Raw genomic sequence first — 20,004 nt, 5'->3', positions numbered from 1 at the left:
TAGAATAATGTCTTTAAATGCATCAAATAAAACCCACAGGAATACAAAGGAAACCAATGATATTTAAACACAGTTATCAGTGTCTTAAAAAAGCCCCACACGTCTCTGACAGTGGACAGGGCCTGCTGCTCCAAGGTGTTAATTAGAAAGAGGCGGTGGGCTGGCCGGCAGTACGTACACAGTCACTGCAAATCTCCAAACAACGGCCATGTGCTGAAAACATCCACAGTCCCGCCCGGTGACAGTGACACAGTCCTGCTGATACTATCATGCTTCGTTGCTCCTGTTCATGGTTGACAGAAACAATGAAATCTCAGTGGAAAATCCAGATGTCACTTTTTTCCATCCAAGTTCACAGTTCCTCCTGATTTTCATGAGGACACACAGCAGGATAAGGAGCCCCGGGGTAGAAGGGACAGCAAAGCTCTGCTGCCAGGCAGCGCAGCTCAACTCCATGTTCTTCCACTCCTTGGGCCAGAGAGACTCTGCTTCCCTGTACCTCAACTTCCCCATCTGAGACATGGGGTTCACAACGGTAACAGCAATCATAACAGGACCTTGCCTCCTAGGGGAAAGGGAGGTGATACATGGCAAGCTTTTAAAATAGGGCCTGGCTCCGAGCAGTAATGACATGAGTTATCGCCAAGCTCTCAGCCTCTTCTTTTATATGTACTATATATGCCATTATATATTATAATTACGTATACCATACATTATATACATATACCACTTTATGTATAATATATATAATATTTATATATATATATATTGGCTTTATGGAGGTATTTCACAAGCCATATTGTTCACCCATGAAAGGTGTGCAATTCAATGGCTTCAGTATATTTGCAGAGGTATATTTACAACTATCACCACATTCAGTCATAAAACATTTTCATCACCCAATTCCAGACACTGTTGCATTCAACCAATTAAATATTTCCTGAGTGCCCGTTGTGCCACCAGGCACCGTTCTGGGCACCGGGGCAGCAACAGTGAACAAAACCGTCCTGAGTCCCTGCCCTCCAGGAGCTGACATTCTTGCAGACAAGTTACATTAAAAATAAATGCTAAAAATATATTTTTTTTAAAGAAGTAAAAATAAGGGGCATAGGTATTGTGGCTGACAGTGATAAGGGCTAAAACAAAAATGAAGTGAGGGAGGAGTGACAGGGCAGAAGGGTCATGGGGTAGGGCACAAACACCCAAGGGAAGTGGCTCTGTGAAGCAAGACAGATCAGGAAACTGAGGCACTGTCGCTTCTCTGGGGTTCTCTAGCAAGCTAGTTGCAGGGCTGGGTTTGATATTCAAGGCCTTGTGAGCTCTGAGGCCCCTGCTGGGGGAAAACCCTGGCTCGGACCTGGATGCTGAGTGTGTTTCGCAAGCACCTGCTATGGGCCAGGTGCGGTGCTAGGCCTGGAACAATCTCTCTGTGTTTTCTGAATTCACTTCCCCAGAGCTCAGTTGTGTCATCTGTAAAATGGGGATAACAATACCTACTTCTCGGAGATATTCTGATACCTCAGGAAGCTAATATGTGTAAAGTGCTTAGAACGGTGTCTGCCTATAGGAAAATGTTGAGGATTAATTCAACAAACGTCTAACCAGCCCCTTTGGTGTGTCAGACACTGTGCTAGGCTGGGGACACAGTGGGAAACCACCCAGTGGGAAAACCCTGTTCTTGAGAGGGAATGAATCACTTAAGCAAGGAATGCAGAGTATGTTGGGTGCTGATAAGAACTGTGGTAAAGCAGCGATAATGAATAGATGATGCATTAAACAGGGAGATCAAGGAGGGCTTCTCTTAGGAGGTGACATTTGAGCAGAGACCTGAAGGAGGGGAGGGAGCAAACCATTTGGATGCCTGGGGGAAGGGTGGTCTAGGCAGAGGGACAGCAAGCGCAAAGGCCCTGAGGCTGGAAGTTTGTTGGTGCGTTGGAGGAACAGCAAGGGCGCCAGTGTGGCTAGAGCAGAGTGAGCGAGGGTAAGGAGGAGGTAGGTGAGGGCAGAGGGAAGGCAGATCCGGCAGGGCCTGGTGGGCCCTGGCGAGGGCTTTGGCTTTTACTTAGTTCTAGAGAGGGTGTTGTGAGCAGAGGAATTTTATGAACTCCCTTAATTTTTCAAATTATTAGTATTATTATTGCTGTTGTTTCTGCTAGTATTATTCCCATGTTAAGAAGGGAAAAGAGAGCGGGGCGTGGCCCGACGCCCCAGGTGGAGGCGGGATTTGCACCGGGGATCGGAAGCCCGCGTTCTCTCCATCTCTCGAAGGCGTCCTGCCACTCTCCACCAGGGGGCGCCGGAGGCCGGGCGCCCGGTTTGGGGGTGGGGGGGCCTCGTCCCGCCCCCCCGCCCCTCCCTTCCCTCTTCTCGGCTCCCGGCCCCACCCGGCTCACAGCGCTCCGGACGAGACCGTGAGCACAGGCCGCTCCTCGGGTGCCTCGGATCCCCGCGGGACCCCCGCCCAGCCCGGCCCAGCCGCCTGCACGCCCCACCGGTGAGTGGCCTCGACCGCCGCTGTCACCTCCCAACCCCCGCCCGCGGAGCCCTAGCGCCAGCCCTGGCTCCCGACTATGCCCCTGCTCCCCGAAGACCCTCAGTCCTCGCCCCCTGCGATGTGTAAAGGTCTCCCCGGTGTCCACAGTAAACTCCCCAAACCTCCCTGTCTCTCGCACTGCTCCCGGCCCCCGCCAGTCTGCAGCGGTGCCCTCCACTCTGCTTGTCCCCCCCAGGCCTGCCCGGTTCCCCAGACTCCTCCAATCTGAACCACTAGCCCCCAACCCCTCCTCCGCCCCTCCTGTCTGCCAGCCAGAGGAGGTCCCCTCCTTGGGGTCTCCCTCCACCACCCTTGTACATCTCTGGCCTGCTTCATTCTTTCTCCCACCCAAAAGCTCCTCCCCTGCCTCACCAACCCGAGCCCCCCCCAAACATCCTCCTCTGCAGATGTCCCCCCGACCCCTCCCTGCCTAAGCCACCATCCAGGTCCCACCTCTTACCGCTCCTTTACCACTCCAGCACTCCTTCCCGACTCTGTTTCATCTTTTCCTCTTTTTTAGAGTTATCATTTTGATTTTATAGATTTTAACGTATTTGATTTGCAGTTATTTTTGATGTGTAAAGAAGCATTTTTGACCAGTGGGAGTCCCCTTCAAGCCAGGTCCTGTGTCCCTGTGACATGCATGCCCCATCCGTCTCTGAGCACTTCCCCACTAAATAATCCAAGCTCACTTGTTCTTTCCCCGCCCTGCATCCCTAACCAGCCATTTCTCCAAGAAGCCCCAGTTTCTTTTAGTGGAAAATGGCATTTAGAGACTCTAGTCTGTCCAAAGCTGGATCTATGAAAAGATGGATATAATCATAAGCATCTACTTAGACTGATCAAGGAAGAAAAAGAAAAAGACACTAATGACCGACATCAGGAATGCGAGAGAGGACATCACTACAGGTCCTACAGTGAATGAAAGACTAGCCAGGGGACATAGAGAACACAGCCCGTGCTGGGAGTCCCCCTGCAACTCCTTAGACCTATGATGCAAGCACAGGCTCTGGGGTCCCAGCGGGAGCACTTCCTAGCTAAGTGATCTTGGGCAAACTGCTGCCATCTTCTTGAGCCTCCATTTCCTTGTCAGAAAAGTGGGGATAATACCAGCGCTACCTTACAGGGTTGTTATGAAGATCAAATGAGTCTGAGCCGTGTTCATCCATACATTTCGCAGCTCCAGGCATTATGTGCACATACCATCCGCTTTGCCTAGATGCCCTTTTCGTGCCAAATATTCAGGGAGCAACTCAAAAGTTAGCCCACCCGGAGCTTGGCTGATGCTGTGGTCAGTTCATTATGTTCCCACTGGTGCCCACAGGTTCACTGTATGTCATTTCCCAGGCGTGACTGACTGCTCGGTGCCCAGGCCCTCTCCTCGCCGGGGGCTCTGAGTGGGTGAGGGCTGGTCTCTGGCCCGTTTCTCTGTCCATTGCTCCCGACGCATGGAGTGATTTCAGTGAAAATGTGTGAAATGATGGAAGCAGGGAAAAGAGGAAGAAATGAATGAAGACATGAATGAAGGAATACAGGCGGCCTCTGCATCCTTTCGGCTGTCCATCCCACGGCCTTCCACCACTAAGCTCCCTTCCTCAACCATTCCACGGTTCATCTTCTCTTCCTCTAGCAGGACTAATCCTCCTCCTCCCCCATGAGCCACCACCTCCTGCCCCCCACCATCGATGCTCTCGCCCCTCCTCCTGCCGCACTGTTCCACCTGCTGCTTCTTTTCTTTCTCCTCCTCCTCCTCTGCCAAGCCGTTCCCCCAACACTGTCTGTTCCCCTGCAGGCACCTCGCCCCCTGGCATCTCCCCCCCGCCAACCCAGCAGGCCTCGTGCAGCCATGTTCAGCTGGTTGAAGCGGGGCGGGGCCCGGGGCCAGCAGCCCGAGGCCATCCGCACGGTGACCTCGGCCCTCAAGGAGCTGTACCGTGACAAACTGCTGCCTCTTGAGGAGCACTACCGCTTCGGGGCCTTCCACTCGCCCGCCCTGGAGGACGCCGACTTTGACGGCAAGCCCATGGTGCTGGTGGCCGGACAGTACAGCACAGGCAAGACCAGCTTCATCCAGTACCTGCTGGAGCAGGAGGTGCCAGGCTCCCGCGTGGGGCCCGAGCCCACCACCGACTGCTTCGTGGCCGTCATGCATGGGGACACGGAGGGCACCGTACCAGGCAACGCCCTTGTTGTTGACCCAGACAAGCCCTTCCGCAAACTCAACCCCTTCGGGAACACCTTCCTCAACAGGTGTGCGGTGCCAGCCAGGGATGCATCTTCCCGTCCCTGGTCCCCATCTCTGTCTCCTCCCGGCTTGTGTTTCTCTCTTTCTCAGCCCAGTTCCCTTATCTCTACCTGACCTTTCCCCTTCCTGCCTCTTACTCTCCTGCCTTCTCTAGGGGAGCAGGTAAGCCTGAGCCAACCTGCCTGGGTTCAACTCCTGTCTAGCTGGGTGGCCGTGGGCAAATGACCCAACCTCTCTGTGCCTCTCTTATCCTCATTTGGAAAATGGGTATAAGCATAGTCCCCACTCCATAGGGATTTGAGAGCTAAATGAATCCGTATAATGTGCTTAGAATAGCACATGGCACAAAGTAAGTGCTCAGTCAACATCAGCTCTGACTTTCATAGTTATTATTCTCTGTCCTATTGCTCCTTGTCTCTTTCAGGGTTCTTCCCTTCTCTGTATCTGATTCACCCTCTCCATCCTGTTCCCTTCTATGTGCCCTGTCCCCCTACCTCTCCCTGCACTGACCCCTGGCCTTCCCTCTGCCCCAGGTTCATGTGTGCCCAGCTCCCCAATCAGGTCTTGGAGAGCATTAGTATCATCGACACGCCGGGCATCCTGTCAGGCGCTAAACAGAGAGTGAGCCGCGGTGAGTGAGGCCCGACTGCCGGGCTCGGAGGGGGGCGGCCCAAGGCCTCTGCTCTGGCCTGGCCGGGCCCTGGGTCAGCTGGCCCTGAGCTGCCTGGGAGCAGAAGGGAGGTGATGGAAGCTGTGATTCCGGTGGGGGCATGGGGGGGCATGGGGGCAAACACGTGTGAGTGGGTCGCCGCTGCGCATCTGCATGTCTGGGCGGGTCTGAAGGTTAGAGGAGGAGAGATCAGGAAAGAGACAGAGAGAGATGCACAAAGTCAGAGACAGCGAGACTGAGAGACACGAGACCCAGAGAGGAGGCTGGGCCGGAAGGGAGGCCCCGGGCCTCAGGCGAGCTCCTAGCTCCAAGTCTGGGCCACAGACGGGGCTGAGAAGGGGTTGGGAGGGGAATCTGGGCAGGGGCCAAGGCTGGCCTGGAATTTATAAACAGCCGTGCAGGGGGAGCAGTGGGGGGTGAATTCCAGCGGGCCTCCGAGTGAGCCAGCCCAGCCCGCTCAGCAGCTGCGCCCCCACCCCCACCCCCAGCCCAGCACTGCGTCCCGCCCGCAGGGCCTCCGAGGCCAGCTACTGGGGCAAAGGAGACTGCAGTGCGGGGCAGAGGGGACTAGAGGCTGAACCACGCGCGGGGCAAGCGCGCCAGGGCCTGACGGTGTTCCTGGCTGTGGCCCAGCGGGTGCGCCCCCCTGGGAGAAAGGCAGTGGTTGGTGGGGGGACGGCTCCAGCCCCGGGGAGGCAGGAGGCTGTGGGTGGGTGTTCCTGGGACACAGCCCCAGGGCTGGGCCTGGGAGAGTGGGGGAGGGGGCACCGGGTCTCCAAGCCTGGGCAGGGGCTGCCTGTTGGGGACCCCAAGGCAGTGCAGAGGGGACGGAGTGGAGAACGGGTCTCCTTCCGTGCAGTGGGGGTAGACGAAGAGGAGGTCTGTGCCTGGCGTCTGGGAGTCTGTCCTGGGGTCGCGGCTGGGAGGATTCTGTGTGACTCTGAAGGACCCGGTAGGCTGGTGGACCGTGCATTGTGTCTCTGTGTGTAGCTGTATTGTTAAATGTGCGTGTGTGTGTGTGTGTGTGTAAGGGAGTCCTTGGTGTAACTGTGTGAGTAATTCAGTGTGTGTCTGGGAAAGTGTATAATTGTGGGTGTGACTCTGTGGCTATGGGTCTGTGTGTGTTGGGGCTCTGCCTGCAGTTGTACTTATGTATGTTTCGTGTGGCCGTGTCGGATTCTATGGGCCTGAGGGGATTTTGTTGGACTGTGTGTGTGACTGCATGTGATTGGAACTCTGTGTACAGTTGTGTGCTTGGTGTGCAAGTGAGAGTGTGTGTGCACATGCAGGAGTGTATCTTTTGTGGCACTGTGATTGTATCTGTGTGGGTCCCTTTGGATCTGGAAGGTGGTTGGAGTTGTGTGTGTAAATCGTGTCTCTGCAGGCGGGCAGGAGTGCTTCTGAACTTGTGTGTTTATGCTGGTGTCTGACTGTTACTTTGTGTATGTCTTGGTATCTTTGTGATTGTGTGACCGCCAATATCTGCAGGTGGCGAGCAAATGTGTGTCTGGGAGTGTGCATCTTGTAGCGTGTGGCTCTGAGTGTGTGTGTGGGAGGAATGTGTGGCTGTCTTCTTGGGTAGTATCTGTGACAGCCATGTGTGTGATGGTAGCATAGTGGGGCCCTTTGGCAGGGTTCAAATCTGGGCTCTGCTGTTTTTAAACTGCCTGACCTTGGGCAAGCCAGTGAACTTCTCTGTGCCTCAGTTTCCTCATCTGTAAAATGAGAATAACAGTATCAGCCCCATAGGTTGCCCTGAGGGTTAAAATTAAATGTCAAGACATGCAAAGCAATCAAAACAACATGTGGCACATGGTAGGAGCTATGTAACTGCTAGCGAAGACCACTTTTCCTGTCTGGCTGCCTCTGTGCGCCTGGGTTCCTCTCTGCCACGTTCCCATCCCCACGCTGACTCAAGCTCTCTCCCTCGGTCCCTCCCTGCATGAGACACACTTTCCGAATCCTGGCTGGTGTGTGTGTTTGTGTAGACACTGGGTGAGGAAGAGGCCCCAGCTGCCGTCCCCCTGGTAACCCAGCCCTTTGTCTCCCCCAAACAATGTCCCCTACCCCCTCCTCGTCCAGTCCCCAGGGTCCACAAGGAGCCTGCTTTCTCCTTGGCAGGACGGGCCCAGCACCAGCTCCCCAGTGGAACGTGGGGGTCCCTGGGGCTCCTACCCTGTCACCTCCCACTGATGTGTCTTGAGTGGATCCCTTGAGTGCTCTGTGCCTCAGTTTCCTCATCTGGAAATCGGGGTCATAAAAGTTCCTGTCTCCTGGGGGTTGTTTTGAAGATTCAACAAGTTGCATCAGGGAGAGCATGCAGTGATGTCAGGTGAATCAGCAAGGGCAACTCTCTCTGCCAGCTAACCCCTCACTCCCCGGGGAGCCACTCTACATTACCTCCTCGCAGATGCCCTTCCTGCTCCCCCAGGCTGGGCAGGTGCCCCGTCTCAGCTCCTGCAGCTCCCTGGGCTCCGCAGTCCCAGCCCGACTGCTCTGGGGATGGCTGTGTCCCCAGAGGAAGGTAAGCCCAGTCAGGACAGGACTGGGCTGCCTGAGCCACCGTGTGTCCCAGTACAGCACAGGCTGCTCTGTGGATGGTTGCACCATGACTAATACTCTTTGAGCACTTACCACACACCCAGCACTGTTTTCTTTTTAAACAGTTTTATTGAGGTATAATTTATATGCCTAAAACTCATTTTAAGTGTGCATAGTTGAGTCCAGGGACTGTTTTAAGCTCTTTATGTATTAGCTCAATTTATATTATTTTAATCTTCACAGTTGTTCTAGGGAAGTAGGTCTGTCAGGGTTTCTGTTTTACAGAAGAGGAAACAGAGGTTCAGAGAGGTTTCCTACTTAGGGTCACAAAGCTGGGATTCAAACCCAGGTTTTCCAGACTGCCAAGTTAGGGGGTCTCAACCATTCCTCTGTGCTCTCCCAGGCATCACTCGTTAACGAGTGAATAAATGAATGAATGAACGAACAAGCAAAAGGGTGAATTGTATGCATGAATGTATTAGGAAAGGAATGAATGAATGAATTCAGGAGCCAGTTGTTGGGATAGGTGCTCCCCAAAGGCCAGGACCTTATTTGTGTTCTCTGTGGTGGGGCCTGGGGCACAGAAAGCTCTCAGTAAATATTGTTAAATAAACTAAAAATGTTTAACACCTGCTACGTCAAGAGCATAGCCAGGGCCAATGTGATCTCTTTAGTTGCTGCACTGTGGGGACACCCCACAGGTCCTGGGGAGAGGCCAGGGTGGTGGAGGCATTTGGAGGACTGGGGAAGCCATAGAAGCACAAGGAGTCTGTGAAAACTTCAGTATTTTAACAACCTGTAGATCCAGGGCAATACACACTGCTGATACCTGCCTGGTGAATGAATGGAAAAGGGGGAGGAAGGATTCCGAAGGTTGGGGTCCAAAGCAGTGGATACACACTTGGGTCTTGACTATTCTGCATAGACAAGGATTTTGATAGGACAACCTGCCCATCTGTACAGTCCAATATCAGTGCAAAGGACTGGCTACTTCCGGAGGGCAGGAGGCTGGGGGCTGACCTCTGCTCTTTGTGTCCAGGCTATGACTTCCCAGCCGTGCTGCGCTGGTTCGCGGAGCGTGTGGACCTCATCATCCTGCTCTTCGATGCGCACAAGCTGGAGATCTCTGATGAATTCTCAGAGGCCATTGGCGCCCTGCGGGGCCACGAGGACAAGATCCGCGTGGTGCTCAACAAGGCAGACATGGTGGAGACGCAGCAGCTGATGCGCGTCTATGGGGCGCTCATGTGGGCGCTAGGCAAAGTGGTGGGCACGCCCGAGGTGCTGCGCGTCTACATCGGCTCCTTCTGGTCCCAGCCCCTCCTTGTGCCCGACAACCGGCGCCTCTTTGAGCTGGAGGAGCAGGACCTCTTTCGTGACATCCAGGGCCTGCCACGCCACGCTGCCCTGCGCAAGCTCAACGACCTGGTGAAGAGGGCCCGGCTGGTGCGGGTGAGCAGGGGTGGGGCGGCCCAGCATGATGCAGGGCGGGAGGCAGGGCAGCTCTGGCCTGTCCTCTGGGCCTCCGCTACTTGGCTGCGGTCACTGACTTATCAGCTCTCCGATTAGTTAGTTCTCTAATCTAAGAGTGTTCTCCAAGCTGGGCCATTCTGGCAGAAGGTGGAGGGGCTGGGGAGCAGAATTACATGGAAAATTGTTCCTCTGCCGCTGCATTTCTTTCTGTTCCCGTCTCCCTGTCTCTTTTCTGTCCTGTTACTCTGTCATTCATCTCCCACCACCAATCAGGCTGTTATCATGTCCTCCTCTGCTCTCACCCCAAGCAGGACTCCTGGCTCACTCAGCAGAAACCAAGCCCTCCGTGTGGCCCATGGCCGTCCCCTTCCACCCTCTACCTGCCTCCCTGCTTTCCTCTTCCTTCCCTCCCTGCCTTTACAGCTGGCCTCCTCAGCCCTACCTCAGGGCCTTTGCCCTTGCTGTTCCCGCTCCCTGGACACTTCCCCTCTTGGCCCATCTCCCACCTGGCTATCCACAGGGCTCACTGCTCACCTCCTTCATGTCTTAACACAAATGTCAACCATCAGAAAGGCTTCCCTATCCTCCCTTTTTGTGACTATATTCCCCCAAACCCGCACCCCAGAACCTGTACCCTGCTTCATCTCTGTTGTGCTTTTCTTCATTGCTTTCATCACTGCCTGGCCTTATGTTATCCATCTGGATGTCTGTGTTTCTGCCTGTCTCCATTCTCATTTATGTTCCAAAGAATCCGGGATGTTTGTTTGAATTTGTTCATTGCTGTATCCCCTGCACCTGGAACAGAGTTAGTGCTCAGTAAATATTTATTGAACACATGACATTGAACAAACACTCCCATTCAACAAAATCTCTGTGGCTGGCCCTGTGCCAGGTGGTACTGGGGACATAGTAGCAACCAAGGCAGTCCAGGGGAGGAGACAAACCCGTCCTCAGACAGTGATAACCCAGGGTGGTAAGGGCTGGGACTGGGGAGCCCAGGGGGAATCAGGGAGGGCTTCTTGGAGGAGAGGGCATCTGAGCTGCAAACTGGAGGACGAAGAGAACAAGGAGGGGAAGGGATTTTAGGTAGTGGGACCAGCAAGTGCCTGGAATGGAGATGAAGCCATGGCCAGTTCAAGGAAGAGGAAACATGTCAGTGCTGAACCCCGTGTAGACAGCGTGATTAGGCTGGGGAGGTGCACTGGGGTCAGATCCAGAGGTGCGGCCAGGAATCTGGGTTTTGTCTCGAGAACGGGGAGCCATGGAAGGGTTCAGGGCAGGGGAGGGACCGAGTCACAGAGTGCAGCCGCCCTCTGTTGGGTGGATTCAAAGGCCGTGAGACTGGGGCTGGAGACGAGAGAGGAGGCCGAGGGCAAAGCAGCAAGGAGGAGTCGGGATCGGGACAGGGCCTCGGGGCGGGGAGGGGAGCACTGGTTTCAGAGCGGTTTTGGAGGCCGAACGGAACATTCACGGGGGAGGCTGCCAGCGTGGAGGTGGGGCAGGAAGCTGGGCGGGCCGAGAAGGCTGTGGGGGGTGGAGGAGCCCGGGGCGCCTGTTTAAGGAGCAGCCGAGAGGGGGTGAGTCAGAGTCCCCCCCAGGCATCCTCCGTGCGAGGGAGTGGCCTCTCCGAGGCCTTCAGAGAGGAACCCACCTCTGCCCGGCCCCCGTCTCCTCACCTGCACCCCTTTCTCGGCGCCCTTCTCCTCCCGTTCTTTCCTGCTCGCTCTCTCCCTTTCCCTCTGCCTCTCTCTCCATCTCTCCATCTCTCCCCACGCCCGTTCACCCTCCCTTACTCTCTGTCCCTCCATTTCTCCCTCTCTTCCCCCACCTCTGTCCCGCCCCCCGGCTCTCTCAGCCTCCCCCCGGGGCACCCTGGTCCCCACGGACCCCGGCTCCTCAGGCCGCTTGGAGGAGGCAGCCAGCGGCGGGAGCCGGGGCCGGGGGGCGGCGGCGGCCGGACACCTGGAGCCCCCGCCCGGCAGGAGGTGGCTCCGGAAACCCGGACAAACCCCGGAGTCCGGGACCCGCGCCCCGGCCCAGCCCGCCTCCCACCTTATCTCTTCCTGGCACCTTCCCCCGCTTCCTCTCTGGAAAAGCCATCAGCGCCCTCCGGCCTCCCTTCTTCAGGGTCCCCACGGAGGAGCCCTCAGGCCCCGCCCTCTCGCCCCATTGGTCTGCCCTCGCACGCCCCGCCCACAAGCCCGACCACACCCCTGCACTGATTGGCCCCTCAGGCTGACAGACCACTCCTTCCCCTTCCTCTCGCAGATCCATCTATGGCTCCCCATTACCGCTCAAGGCCCATGGTCCACTGGGATCAGCCTCCCTGCCCTTTGCCTGTCACCTGCTCATCCCTCACGATGACCCCTGCCACAGTTGGTCCAGCCATCAAACAACAGCCCACACTTTACCTCCCCATGTGCTCTCCCCCCAAACTACAAGCCATTTCTGGATTCTTGTAACTGCCCTTCTGTGCCTCAGTTTCCCTGTCTGTACAGTGTAGGGTGTGGATGAGTCCTTTGGCTCTGCCCTTTGTGAAAGCGATAGATGACGTAAGGGGCGATTTCACCATGCTGTAATGCTGGAGGCCAAGGTCTTAGGAGGGTCCGATTCTAAGGAGGCCAGGATGCCCTGAACCTTCACACTGAGCTGCTTAGAGGCGGCACAATGACGTTCCTTCAACAAACAGTTACTGTGTGTCTACAACACGCTCCTGTGCTGTCCTAGGCCCTAGGGATACCGCAGGGAACAAACCAGGTAAAATTTTCTTCCCTTGTGGAATTACTTTTAATGGGGAAGTGGGTATTAAAGAAATGAATCTGTAGTAATGTATTTTATGTGGTAAGGATTATGAAGAAAAATGAAGCAGAGGAAAGGGAAGCTGGTGAGGAGCTATTTTAGGGACATCAGGGAGGGTCTCCTAGAGGAGGCTGTATTTGAGCAGAGACCTGAAGGAGGGGAAGGAGTGAGCTCTGGGGGAGACGCTACCAGGCAGAGAGGGAACAGCAAGTGCAAAGGTCCTGACGCAGGGATATGCTTGAACAAGGAGTCCACGGTGGTGGAAGTGGGAGGAGATGAAGATTCAGAACCAGCCAGTGGTCACCAGAATTTTTAGCATTCTAAACCTATGAATCATGAAAAGACCTTTTTAATGAGTGCTTTTGATGGAAGATTTAAGACCGTCTCATGGTAAAGTGTTCAAGCTCTGTCAAACCCGCTCCCTCCCAGCCCTGACCCCAGCAGCTCTCAGGTCCTATTCCCTAGAGGCAACCCCTATTTGTAGTTTCTTTTGTTTTTTTTTCCAGATGTATTCTATTTTTACTTAATCATGTACAGTTAATTATTGAGCTTCCTATTAAAAAGTAGGACATACAAATGCTCATCATTCTGCTCCCCTTCTTTTGTTTTTTGATGATTTAGGAGATTCGCTCCCAAGTTCATTGGCTTATTCCACAAATATTTCTTGAGTGCTTTCTGTGTGTGTGGTGCCAGAACTGGGGACAGAGGGAAGAGGTAAGGTCCCCGCCCTCCTGGAGCTCACATTCTGATGGAAGGAGACAGGATAAGTTAAACACCAGATAAATAAAGTAATGATGAATTGAGATAAACATTGTGAACAAAACAATAAAAGTGAAGATAGAAAATAATTGGGTGATGGTGGTTAGGTCACTGCTTCACATAGGATGGGCTCTGTGAGGAGGAGACAATACAAAGAACTGAGGTAGCTCTCATGGGACCTGAGCAGAGTTCCAGGCAGAGTGGCACATGCAAAGGCCCTGAGGTTCCAAGAAGGTTGGCATGCTTGTAGAAGAAGGAAGGCAGGAGAGGAAGCTGGAGGAGTTGGTGGGGAGAGAGAAAATTGGATGAAGCAGTAGGAACTGAATCATGAAGAGCAGTGGTTCTCAAACCTTTCAGTCTCAGGACCTCATCATTACACTCTTAAAAATTATTGAGCACCCCAAAGAATTTGTACATGGATTAAATCTGTCTATATTAACCATACTATAAGTTAAAACTGAGCAAATGTTTAATATTTGTCTCGTAATATTAATTAACCAACAGTAATTATATAACTTAATATGTAGCATCTAATGATAAACGTTGAGTTATCAATAATTTATATAAACAAATATTGATAACTAAATTGTCATTTAAAATAACAAGAACCTACATCTCATGTTTTATGAAAATTAACTATTTTCCAAACAAAAAATATTAGGAAGGGACATGATTGTTTCACATTTTTGCAAATCTAATGTCTGGTCTCAGAGGAGACATCTGGATTTGCATATCTGTTCCTGCATTTGGTCAGTTACAGTATCACATGTCTCCTAGACTAAAGACTCCACTGCCCACTCAGGAGGAAATGAGGGTGAAAAATGATAAATAGCACCTTAATATTATTATTAAAATAGTTTTGATTGTGCAAACTGAAAGGGTCTCTGGGACCCCCTTGGGGTTCCCTGGACCACACTTTGAGAATTGCTGCTGTAGAGCTTTGTCAACTATGGTAGGAATTTTGTACTTGGATAAGAAGAAAACAGACTTTGGAGCAGTGTCTCATAGGCTGGCGTTTGCTCTTAAACAAACAAACAAAAAACCTGGCTCTGCCGCATGGAGATGGGACTGTAGAGGCCAGAGGGGAAGCCAGGAGACCAGTGGGGTGACTAATGTGTCTCCCCAGGTGAGATGGTGACAACCAGGATAGGGGTGATGGCAACCGAGGTGGAGGGAAATGAAAAAGTTAGGGGAGAGATTTAGGAGGCACAAAGAAAAGGCCTCGCTGATGGATAGGATGCAGCCAGGGGGTGAGAGGAGCAAACCAGGGCTTCCAGATTTCTGGCCTCACATGGGGAGGCAGAGGTGGAGGTACGTCTGTGTCCGGAGGTGCGTGTCAGGGAGAGTGACGCGGCTCTGGGGGCTGAGCCCGAATTCCACTGAGGGCGGTGGAAGGTGGGGCTGTCCAGGAATGTTGACGAGGAGATCAGCTCCGTGTCCGAGCTCGCAGGAGAGGCTTAGGCTGGTACGGGGATTTGGGAGAGGGAAGCCATGGATTTGAGATTGCCCAGGAGAGGCCGAGCCCTTCCAGCCTGGCAGCAGCTGCAGGAACAGCGCACATGGAATTGTTAGAAATGCAAATTCTCAGGCCCCGCCCCGGATCACATGAATCAGAAACTCTGGGCATGGGGAGCGCAACCTGTGTTTTACCAGCCCGCAGGCTGACTGACACAGGCTCAGGCAAGCCCTCGCCTCCCGCAGGTTCACGCATACATCATCAGCTACCTGAAGAAGGAGATGCCCTCTGTGTTTGGGAAGGAGAACAAGAAGAAGCAGCTGATCCTCAAGCTGCCTGTCATCTTTGCTAAGATTCAGCTGGAGCATCACATATCTCCCGGCGACTTCCCTGAGTGCCAGAAGATGCAGGTGCGGGGCTGCCAGGAGGGAGGTGGAAGGGGTCAGCTTCGGTGGGTGCTTAGATGGTGCCTCACAAACGGGGGGGATGGTGGGTCCTGGAAAGCACCTCTTGAAATAGTTCCCTGGGACCATGGTTTTATAAGTTAGGATAAGGAAGTGAAGAGAAAACTCAAATACCTATGGTTTAATTAAGATGGAAATTTTTTCTGTCCTCCATAAAAGCCATGGAAGTTGGTCCAGGGCTGGTTGGTGCTTTACAGAGCCAGGGACCCAGTCCCCTTCTGTCTTAGTTTTCCTCTAGGTCTGGCTTCCAGTCCCAAGAATCCCTCATGGTATAAAATGGCTGTGGAAACTCCAGCCATTGTGTCTGCATTCCAGCCAGCAAGAAGGGGGTGTGGGGCATGGTACAGTCTCTCTCTTTAAGGACACTTTCTAAAGCAGTGCTGTCCAATCATACTTCCTACAATGATGGAAATGTTCCATGATGTGCTGTCCAATATGGTAGCCACTAGCCACATTAAGACTGCAAAGTTTAGGTTTTGTTTAAATTTGATCACCACATGTGGCTACTATATTGAATGGGCAGTTTGAGTTGCACATGCAACTTGTGCCGATCTCCAGTTGTCCAGAAATTAGCCACATGGCTAGGGTTACCTGCAAGGGAAGCTGGGAAGTGTAGTCTATTCTCTAAGTGGCCAAGTGCCCAGGTAATGTTCAAGGGGTCCAGTAGTGAGGAAGAAGGGACAAGTGGATACTGGGAGACTGCTGGGAGGCTCCTTGCACGTCCAGGCCTAGGACAGTGCTGGGGAAGTCATTGTGTCTGGGTGTGGCAGCCTGGGGTAATGAAAAGCTTCTGGCAGTAGTGACCAAATGGCTACGGGGACAGAGGTCCAGGCCCAGGCATGGAGGCGGGGACCTGTCCTGAGATTGCATTAGGCTGATACTCAAGGCCTGTGCCCTTTGGGTCTGAGATGTTTCTAGCCTGAGGGACTATGATAGAGTGAATTTCATCTGGGCACTTAATAGCTCTGTGAATCTGGTCAAGTCACTCACCTTTTCTGAGCCTTAGTTTCTTCAACTGGGAAAACGGGCATCATGATAGAATTGACCGACTTCCCTGGGTGCTGGCTCAGCGAGCATTTGCAGTGCCCTTAGAACGGGGTCTGGCGTAGAGCTCGGTTGAGCTCCAGGGTTCCCAACCTTGGCACTACTGACATTGGGGGCCAGCTTCTTTGTTGTAGGGGGGCTGTCCTGTGGACCGCAGCATGTTCAGCCGCATCCCTGGACGCTGTGCACTAGATGCCAGCAGCACTTCCAAGTTGTGACCATCAAAAAATGTCTCGATCTTGCTGAAGGTTCACTGGGCTGGCTGAGAACTGCCAGGCTAGGTAAAAGCACAGCTGCTAATACTAAGCTGACGTTTACTGAGCACTTCACCAGGTGAGCTCATTGAGCCTTGCCGCCCCTCCCCCCAACAAATGAGGGAGGTGCTAATGTTATCAATCCATTTTATAAATGTGGAAACCGAGGCCCAGAGAGGTGAAGTCACTTGCCCAAGAACACACAGCTCCTAAGTGCAGAACTGGGTTGGAACCCAGGCAGCCAGGACCTGGAGTCCCTGCCCTTTTATGTCCTGATCAGTGGGCCTCTTTGCCTTGACTCTGGAAATTCATGTGAGGCTGTGAAATGGATCCATCTTTGCTGTAACTCTCCAGGCACAGGCGACTGAGAGCTGCCTGTGTGAGAGGCAGGGTGACCCCAAGCCCACCTTGACAGCTGCTCTAGCACAAGATGATGTCCTAGGAGTCCCAGGATCTCTAATTAGCCCTTTCTGTTGAATGAGGTAACAGCTAACAGCATCAGAAACTGAATTTTCTTAACTTGCATAATGGTGGGGTGCTGGCTGGGCGGCTGGAGTGCCATAGAAGGGGCGCAGGGCCTGGGGCCGATGGGTGTGCTCTGGAAAAGCTGTGGCTGACGTCCAAATACTGAAATCTTCCTCTACCACGTGTAAACGGCTACTGCTCTGAGTCATTGGAGGGACCCCAACATCCTTAGCACCCAGCGATTCTGGGGGTACGCCTGGCACGGGGCAGGGGCCTCTGAGACCGTGTTGGATGGGTCTCTTCTGAGCAGTGGGTGCCCCTGTGGAACAGGTTGTGCAGATGCTCACATACTTCTGCACCTCTGGGTAAAGAGCTGCTACTTGAGCGGCCCAAGTGGCCTGGTGCCACCAGAGAGCTGGGAGGCCCCAGGGATGGTGCCCCCTGACTTCTCCCCTCTCTGCCCTCCCCCCAACAGGAGCTGCTGATGGCTCACGATTTCACCAAGTTCCACTCCTTGAAGCCGAAGCTGCTGGAGGCGCTCGACGAGATGCTGACACACGACATCGCCAAGCTCATGCCCCTGCTGCGGCAGGAGGAGCTGGAGAGCACGGAGGCGGGCGTGCAGGGTGGCGCTTTTGAAGGCACCCACATGGGCCCGTTTGTGGAGCGGGGGCCTGACGAGAGCCTGGAGGACGGGGAGGAGGGCTCAGATGACGAGGCCGAGTGGGTGGTGACCAAGGACAAATCCAAATACGACGAGATCTTCTATAACCTGGCGCCGGCCGACGGCAAGCTGAGCGGCACCAAGGTCAAGACCTGGATGGTGGGTACCAAGCTCCCCAACTCGGTGCTGGGGCGCATCTGGAAGCTGAGTGATGTTGACCGGGATGGCATGCTGGACGACGAGGAGTTTGCCCTGGCCAGCCACCTCATCGAGGCCAAGCTTGAGGGCCACGGGCTGCCCACCAACCTGCCCCGCCGCCTCGTGCCACCCTCCAAGCGGCGCCACAAGGGCTCTGCCGAGTGAACCAGCCGTTGCCTGCTGGCCCTTCCTCCCATTGCCCTGCTGTGGCTCCCCAGCTCAGTTGACTGCATGCACGCTCCCACTTTGGTCCTCTTGCACCCCATCTGCCCACCCTCCCAGCTGTATGGATGGGGGTCTCTCCATTCCCCCGCCACAAGACAGTGGGGCCCAGAGAAGAGGCAGGGCTTTGCTGCCCCTCCTTGCACCTCTACCCTCATGCACACTCAGGCACAGCACACTGACCCTAACACAGAGGCATCCATTCATATACCAGTCATTCAAATATTTATTCAGCACCTACTATGTCTGGATGTTCGAGCTCTTTCTAGGCGCTGCGGATTACAGCAAAGAGCAAAAGAGACACATATTATCCGCCCACATTCAGTCATCACACACACAGACACACACCCTGCCCTACCAGCTGGCCCCTCACTCTGAGCAGGACCCCTCGCCTCTCCCTGTGAGTGGCCGTGCAGTTGAAATAACCAGCAGACAGGACCCTTGCCCTATTTCCTCTTCTCCAGCCAGACCAGGACGCCCCGCCCCACCACTCTCAGGTCTCAGGACCACTCGGGATCTTAGAGGGGGATATAACCCCCTGTTTCCTCAGATGGACGACTTCTCAGCATCTCCCCCAGCTCTGGCCACACCCCTTTCTTCAGTAAGTCTCCTTAGAAAAGTCCCTTGCTCCTCGGTCCTCCTAACTGCACCCACTTTTAGGTATTTCTGTCCTCCCACCTGCCCTGGATTGAAAGCCCAGCCTGTGCCCTCCACCCCAGGCTCCCAGCAGCTGGTGATGTGCAGACAGTGAAGCCCAGCCTCCTCTGCCCACCATTAGGCGGTGTTTTTAAGTGGAGCGCCTACCAGATATAAAGGCTTCAGGGCTTTTGTCCCCTTTTCAGGGATGTTGTGGGGGAAGGGGTTCTTGGTGCTACAGCCCTCCCTCCTCTTCCCTAAAGGAACCTCATACCCCACCCACCCTTTTCCTGCCTTCATCACGTATCAGTGCTTAACCCTGGTGGGGGGGCGCCATGGAAAAGATGGGGAAGAGTGAGCAGCTGGGGACCATGCCCCCCTCCAGGGTGCTCGCTGGGATTCCCACCCCCACCATCCCCCCACCTCAGAGGGCCTGTGAATGGAATAGTGTCCCCACAGAGCAAATAAAGCCAAAGCTGCTTTCCACACAGGAGTCAGGCTGTCTTGGGATGCGCTTTTGGGGGGGAATCACTCTCTTCCCCAATCCCACTCTGCCCCGGACCTCTGGGAAGTACTGGTGGGGGTGTCCCCTCCAAGCTCAGGGGTCGGGGGTGGGGAGTGGCATGACTCAATGCAGCGCAGCCTGATGACTCAGGCCTGGGCTGGGGCCCAGACCGACATATTTTCCGAAGAAAAGTTACTCTGAGGCCGTCCCTCCGGGACATCCCTCCCTCCCACCTCCCGCCGCGGGGGCCTGGGAACCAAGCCCTGGGAACCAACCAAGTGGGGTGGTGTGTGCGGGCTCGGGCACAACGTGTCCCCGCCCGCCAACGCACCCCCACACAACCGGGGCACACAACTCCTCACACGTAACGCCAGGGACGAACGAGCTCCTCCAGGGGAGGAGGGGACGCTGCCCACAAGGACCACCAAGTGTGCGCACGCGCGCGCTCACGTCCCGGGAACTCCCGACCCAAGCTCTGCAGCGACCCGCTCGCGGTCCCACCGGCCACGCCCACGGCGCCCCGGGACCAAGGGCAGCGCTCCTCCCGCCCATGCGCGTCGGACCGGCGGCTCCCGGCGCCCCCTGGCGGGCACTCAGGAACTGGACGAGCTGGTCCCCGAAACCTCTGTGGGAGGTGGTCGGTGCTCAGGTCCCCAGTGCCTGTCACCTTCCCAATGCTCTGCGCAAGGATCCAACTGAGTTCCGCGGGGTGTCACCCTGCGTAGCACCGTCCCTCTTTACTTTTTTCTGTTATGAGTGGACAGTGGGATCTCTATGGATAGTTGCCAGCTGTTGAGGGCCTCTGAGCTTACTTCCTTATTTGTAAACAGCAAAGATGAGGTGATTCTAGTATGAAATCTCAGGGGAACGAGGCAGTTACAATAGCTAACATTTAGATGCCAGGCACAATCTTAAATGTTTTATGTATATTACCCCTCTTAATCTTCTGAATAATTTATAAGGCATATGTACCATTGTCATCCCCATTTTACAGATGAGGAAACTGAGCCACAGCTAAGTAGCTTGCCCAAGATTAATGATTCCGAGGCTGCGCTTCTCCGGGGCTCTAATACTGT

General features: G+C 54.4%; 1 protein-coding gene and 1 long non-coding RNA gene across 3 annotated transcripts; one reads left to right on the top strand and one right to left on the bottom strand.

The window, feature by feature from the left end:
- The first annotated feature begins 2,369 nt into the window (after nucleotides 1–2,369).
- On the top strand, nucleotides 2,370–18,909 carry EHD2 (EH domain containing 2). Its single transcript, XM_036885451.2, has 6 exons — nucleotides 2,370–2,494; nucleotides 4,326–4,783; nucleotides 5,312–5,409; nucleotides 9,029–9,441; nucleotides 14,722–14,886; nucleotides 17,179–18,909. The coding sequence occupies exons 2-6, from the start codon at nucleotides 4,380–4,382 to the stop codon at nucleotides 17,728–17,730; spliced, it is 1,632 nt and encodes a 543-aa protein (XP_036741346.1). The 5' UTR covers nucleotides 2,370–2,494; nucleotides 4,326–4,379; the 3' UTR covers nucleotides 17,731–18,909.
- LOC130680923 (uncharacterized) lies at nucleotides 8,447–11,608 on the bottom strand. 2 transcript variants are annotated; one of them, XR_008993960.1, is made up of 2 exons: nucleotides 11,515–11,608; nucleotides 8,447–10,257 (listed from the first exon to the last, which is right to left on the bottom strand). It is a non-coding gene; the product is annotated as an uncharacterized LOC130680923 (long non-coding RNA). The 2 variants fall into 2 exon arrangements; XR_008993961.1 differs by having other exon boundaries at nucleotides 8,447–10,251; nucleotides 11,515–11,597.
- Nucleotides 18,910–20,004: the final 1,095 nt, after the last annotated feature.

Source organism: Manis pentadactyla, chromosome 15, assembly GCF_030020395.1.
Source record: "Manis pentadactyla isolate mManPen7 chromosome 15, mManPen7.hap1, whole genome shotgun sequence".
NCBI lineage: Eukaryota > Metazoa > Chordata > Mammalia > Pholidota > Manidae > Manis > Manis pentadactyla.
This window is presented reverse-complemented; position numbering and strand designations above follow the sequence as displayed.

What these genes read in the sequence shown, in the direction of transcription:
- EHD2 (XM_036885451.2), top strand. Translation starts at nt 4,380, where the DNA reads ATGTTCAGCTGGTTGAAGCGGGGCGGGGCCCGGGGCCAGCAGCCCGAG. An exon ending in GGGAACACCTTCCTCAACAG is followed by an intron (nt 4,784 to 5,311) that starts GTGTGCGGTGCC and finishes CCTCTGCCCCAG; the next exon opens with GTTCATGTGTGCCCAGCTCC. An exon ending in CTGAGTGCCAGAAGATGCAG is followed by an intron (nt 14,887 to 17,178) that starts GTGCGGGGCTGC and finishes TCCCCCCAACAG; the next exon opens with GAGCTGCTGATGGCTCACGA.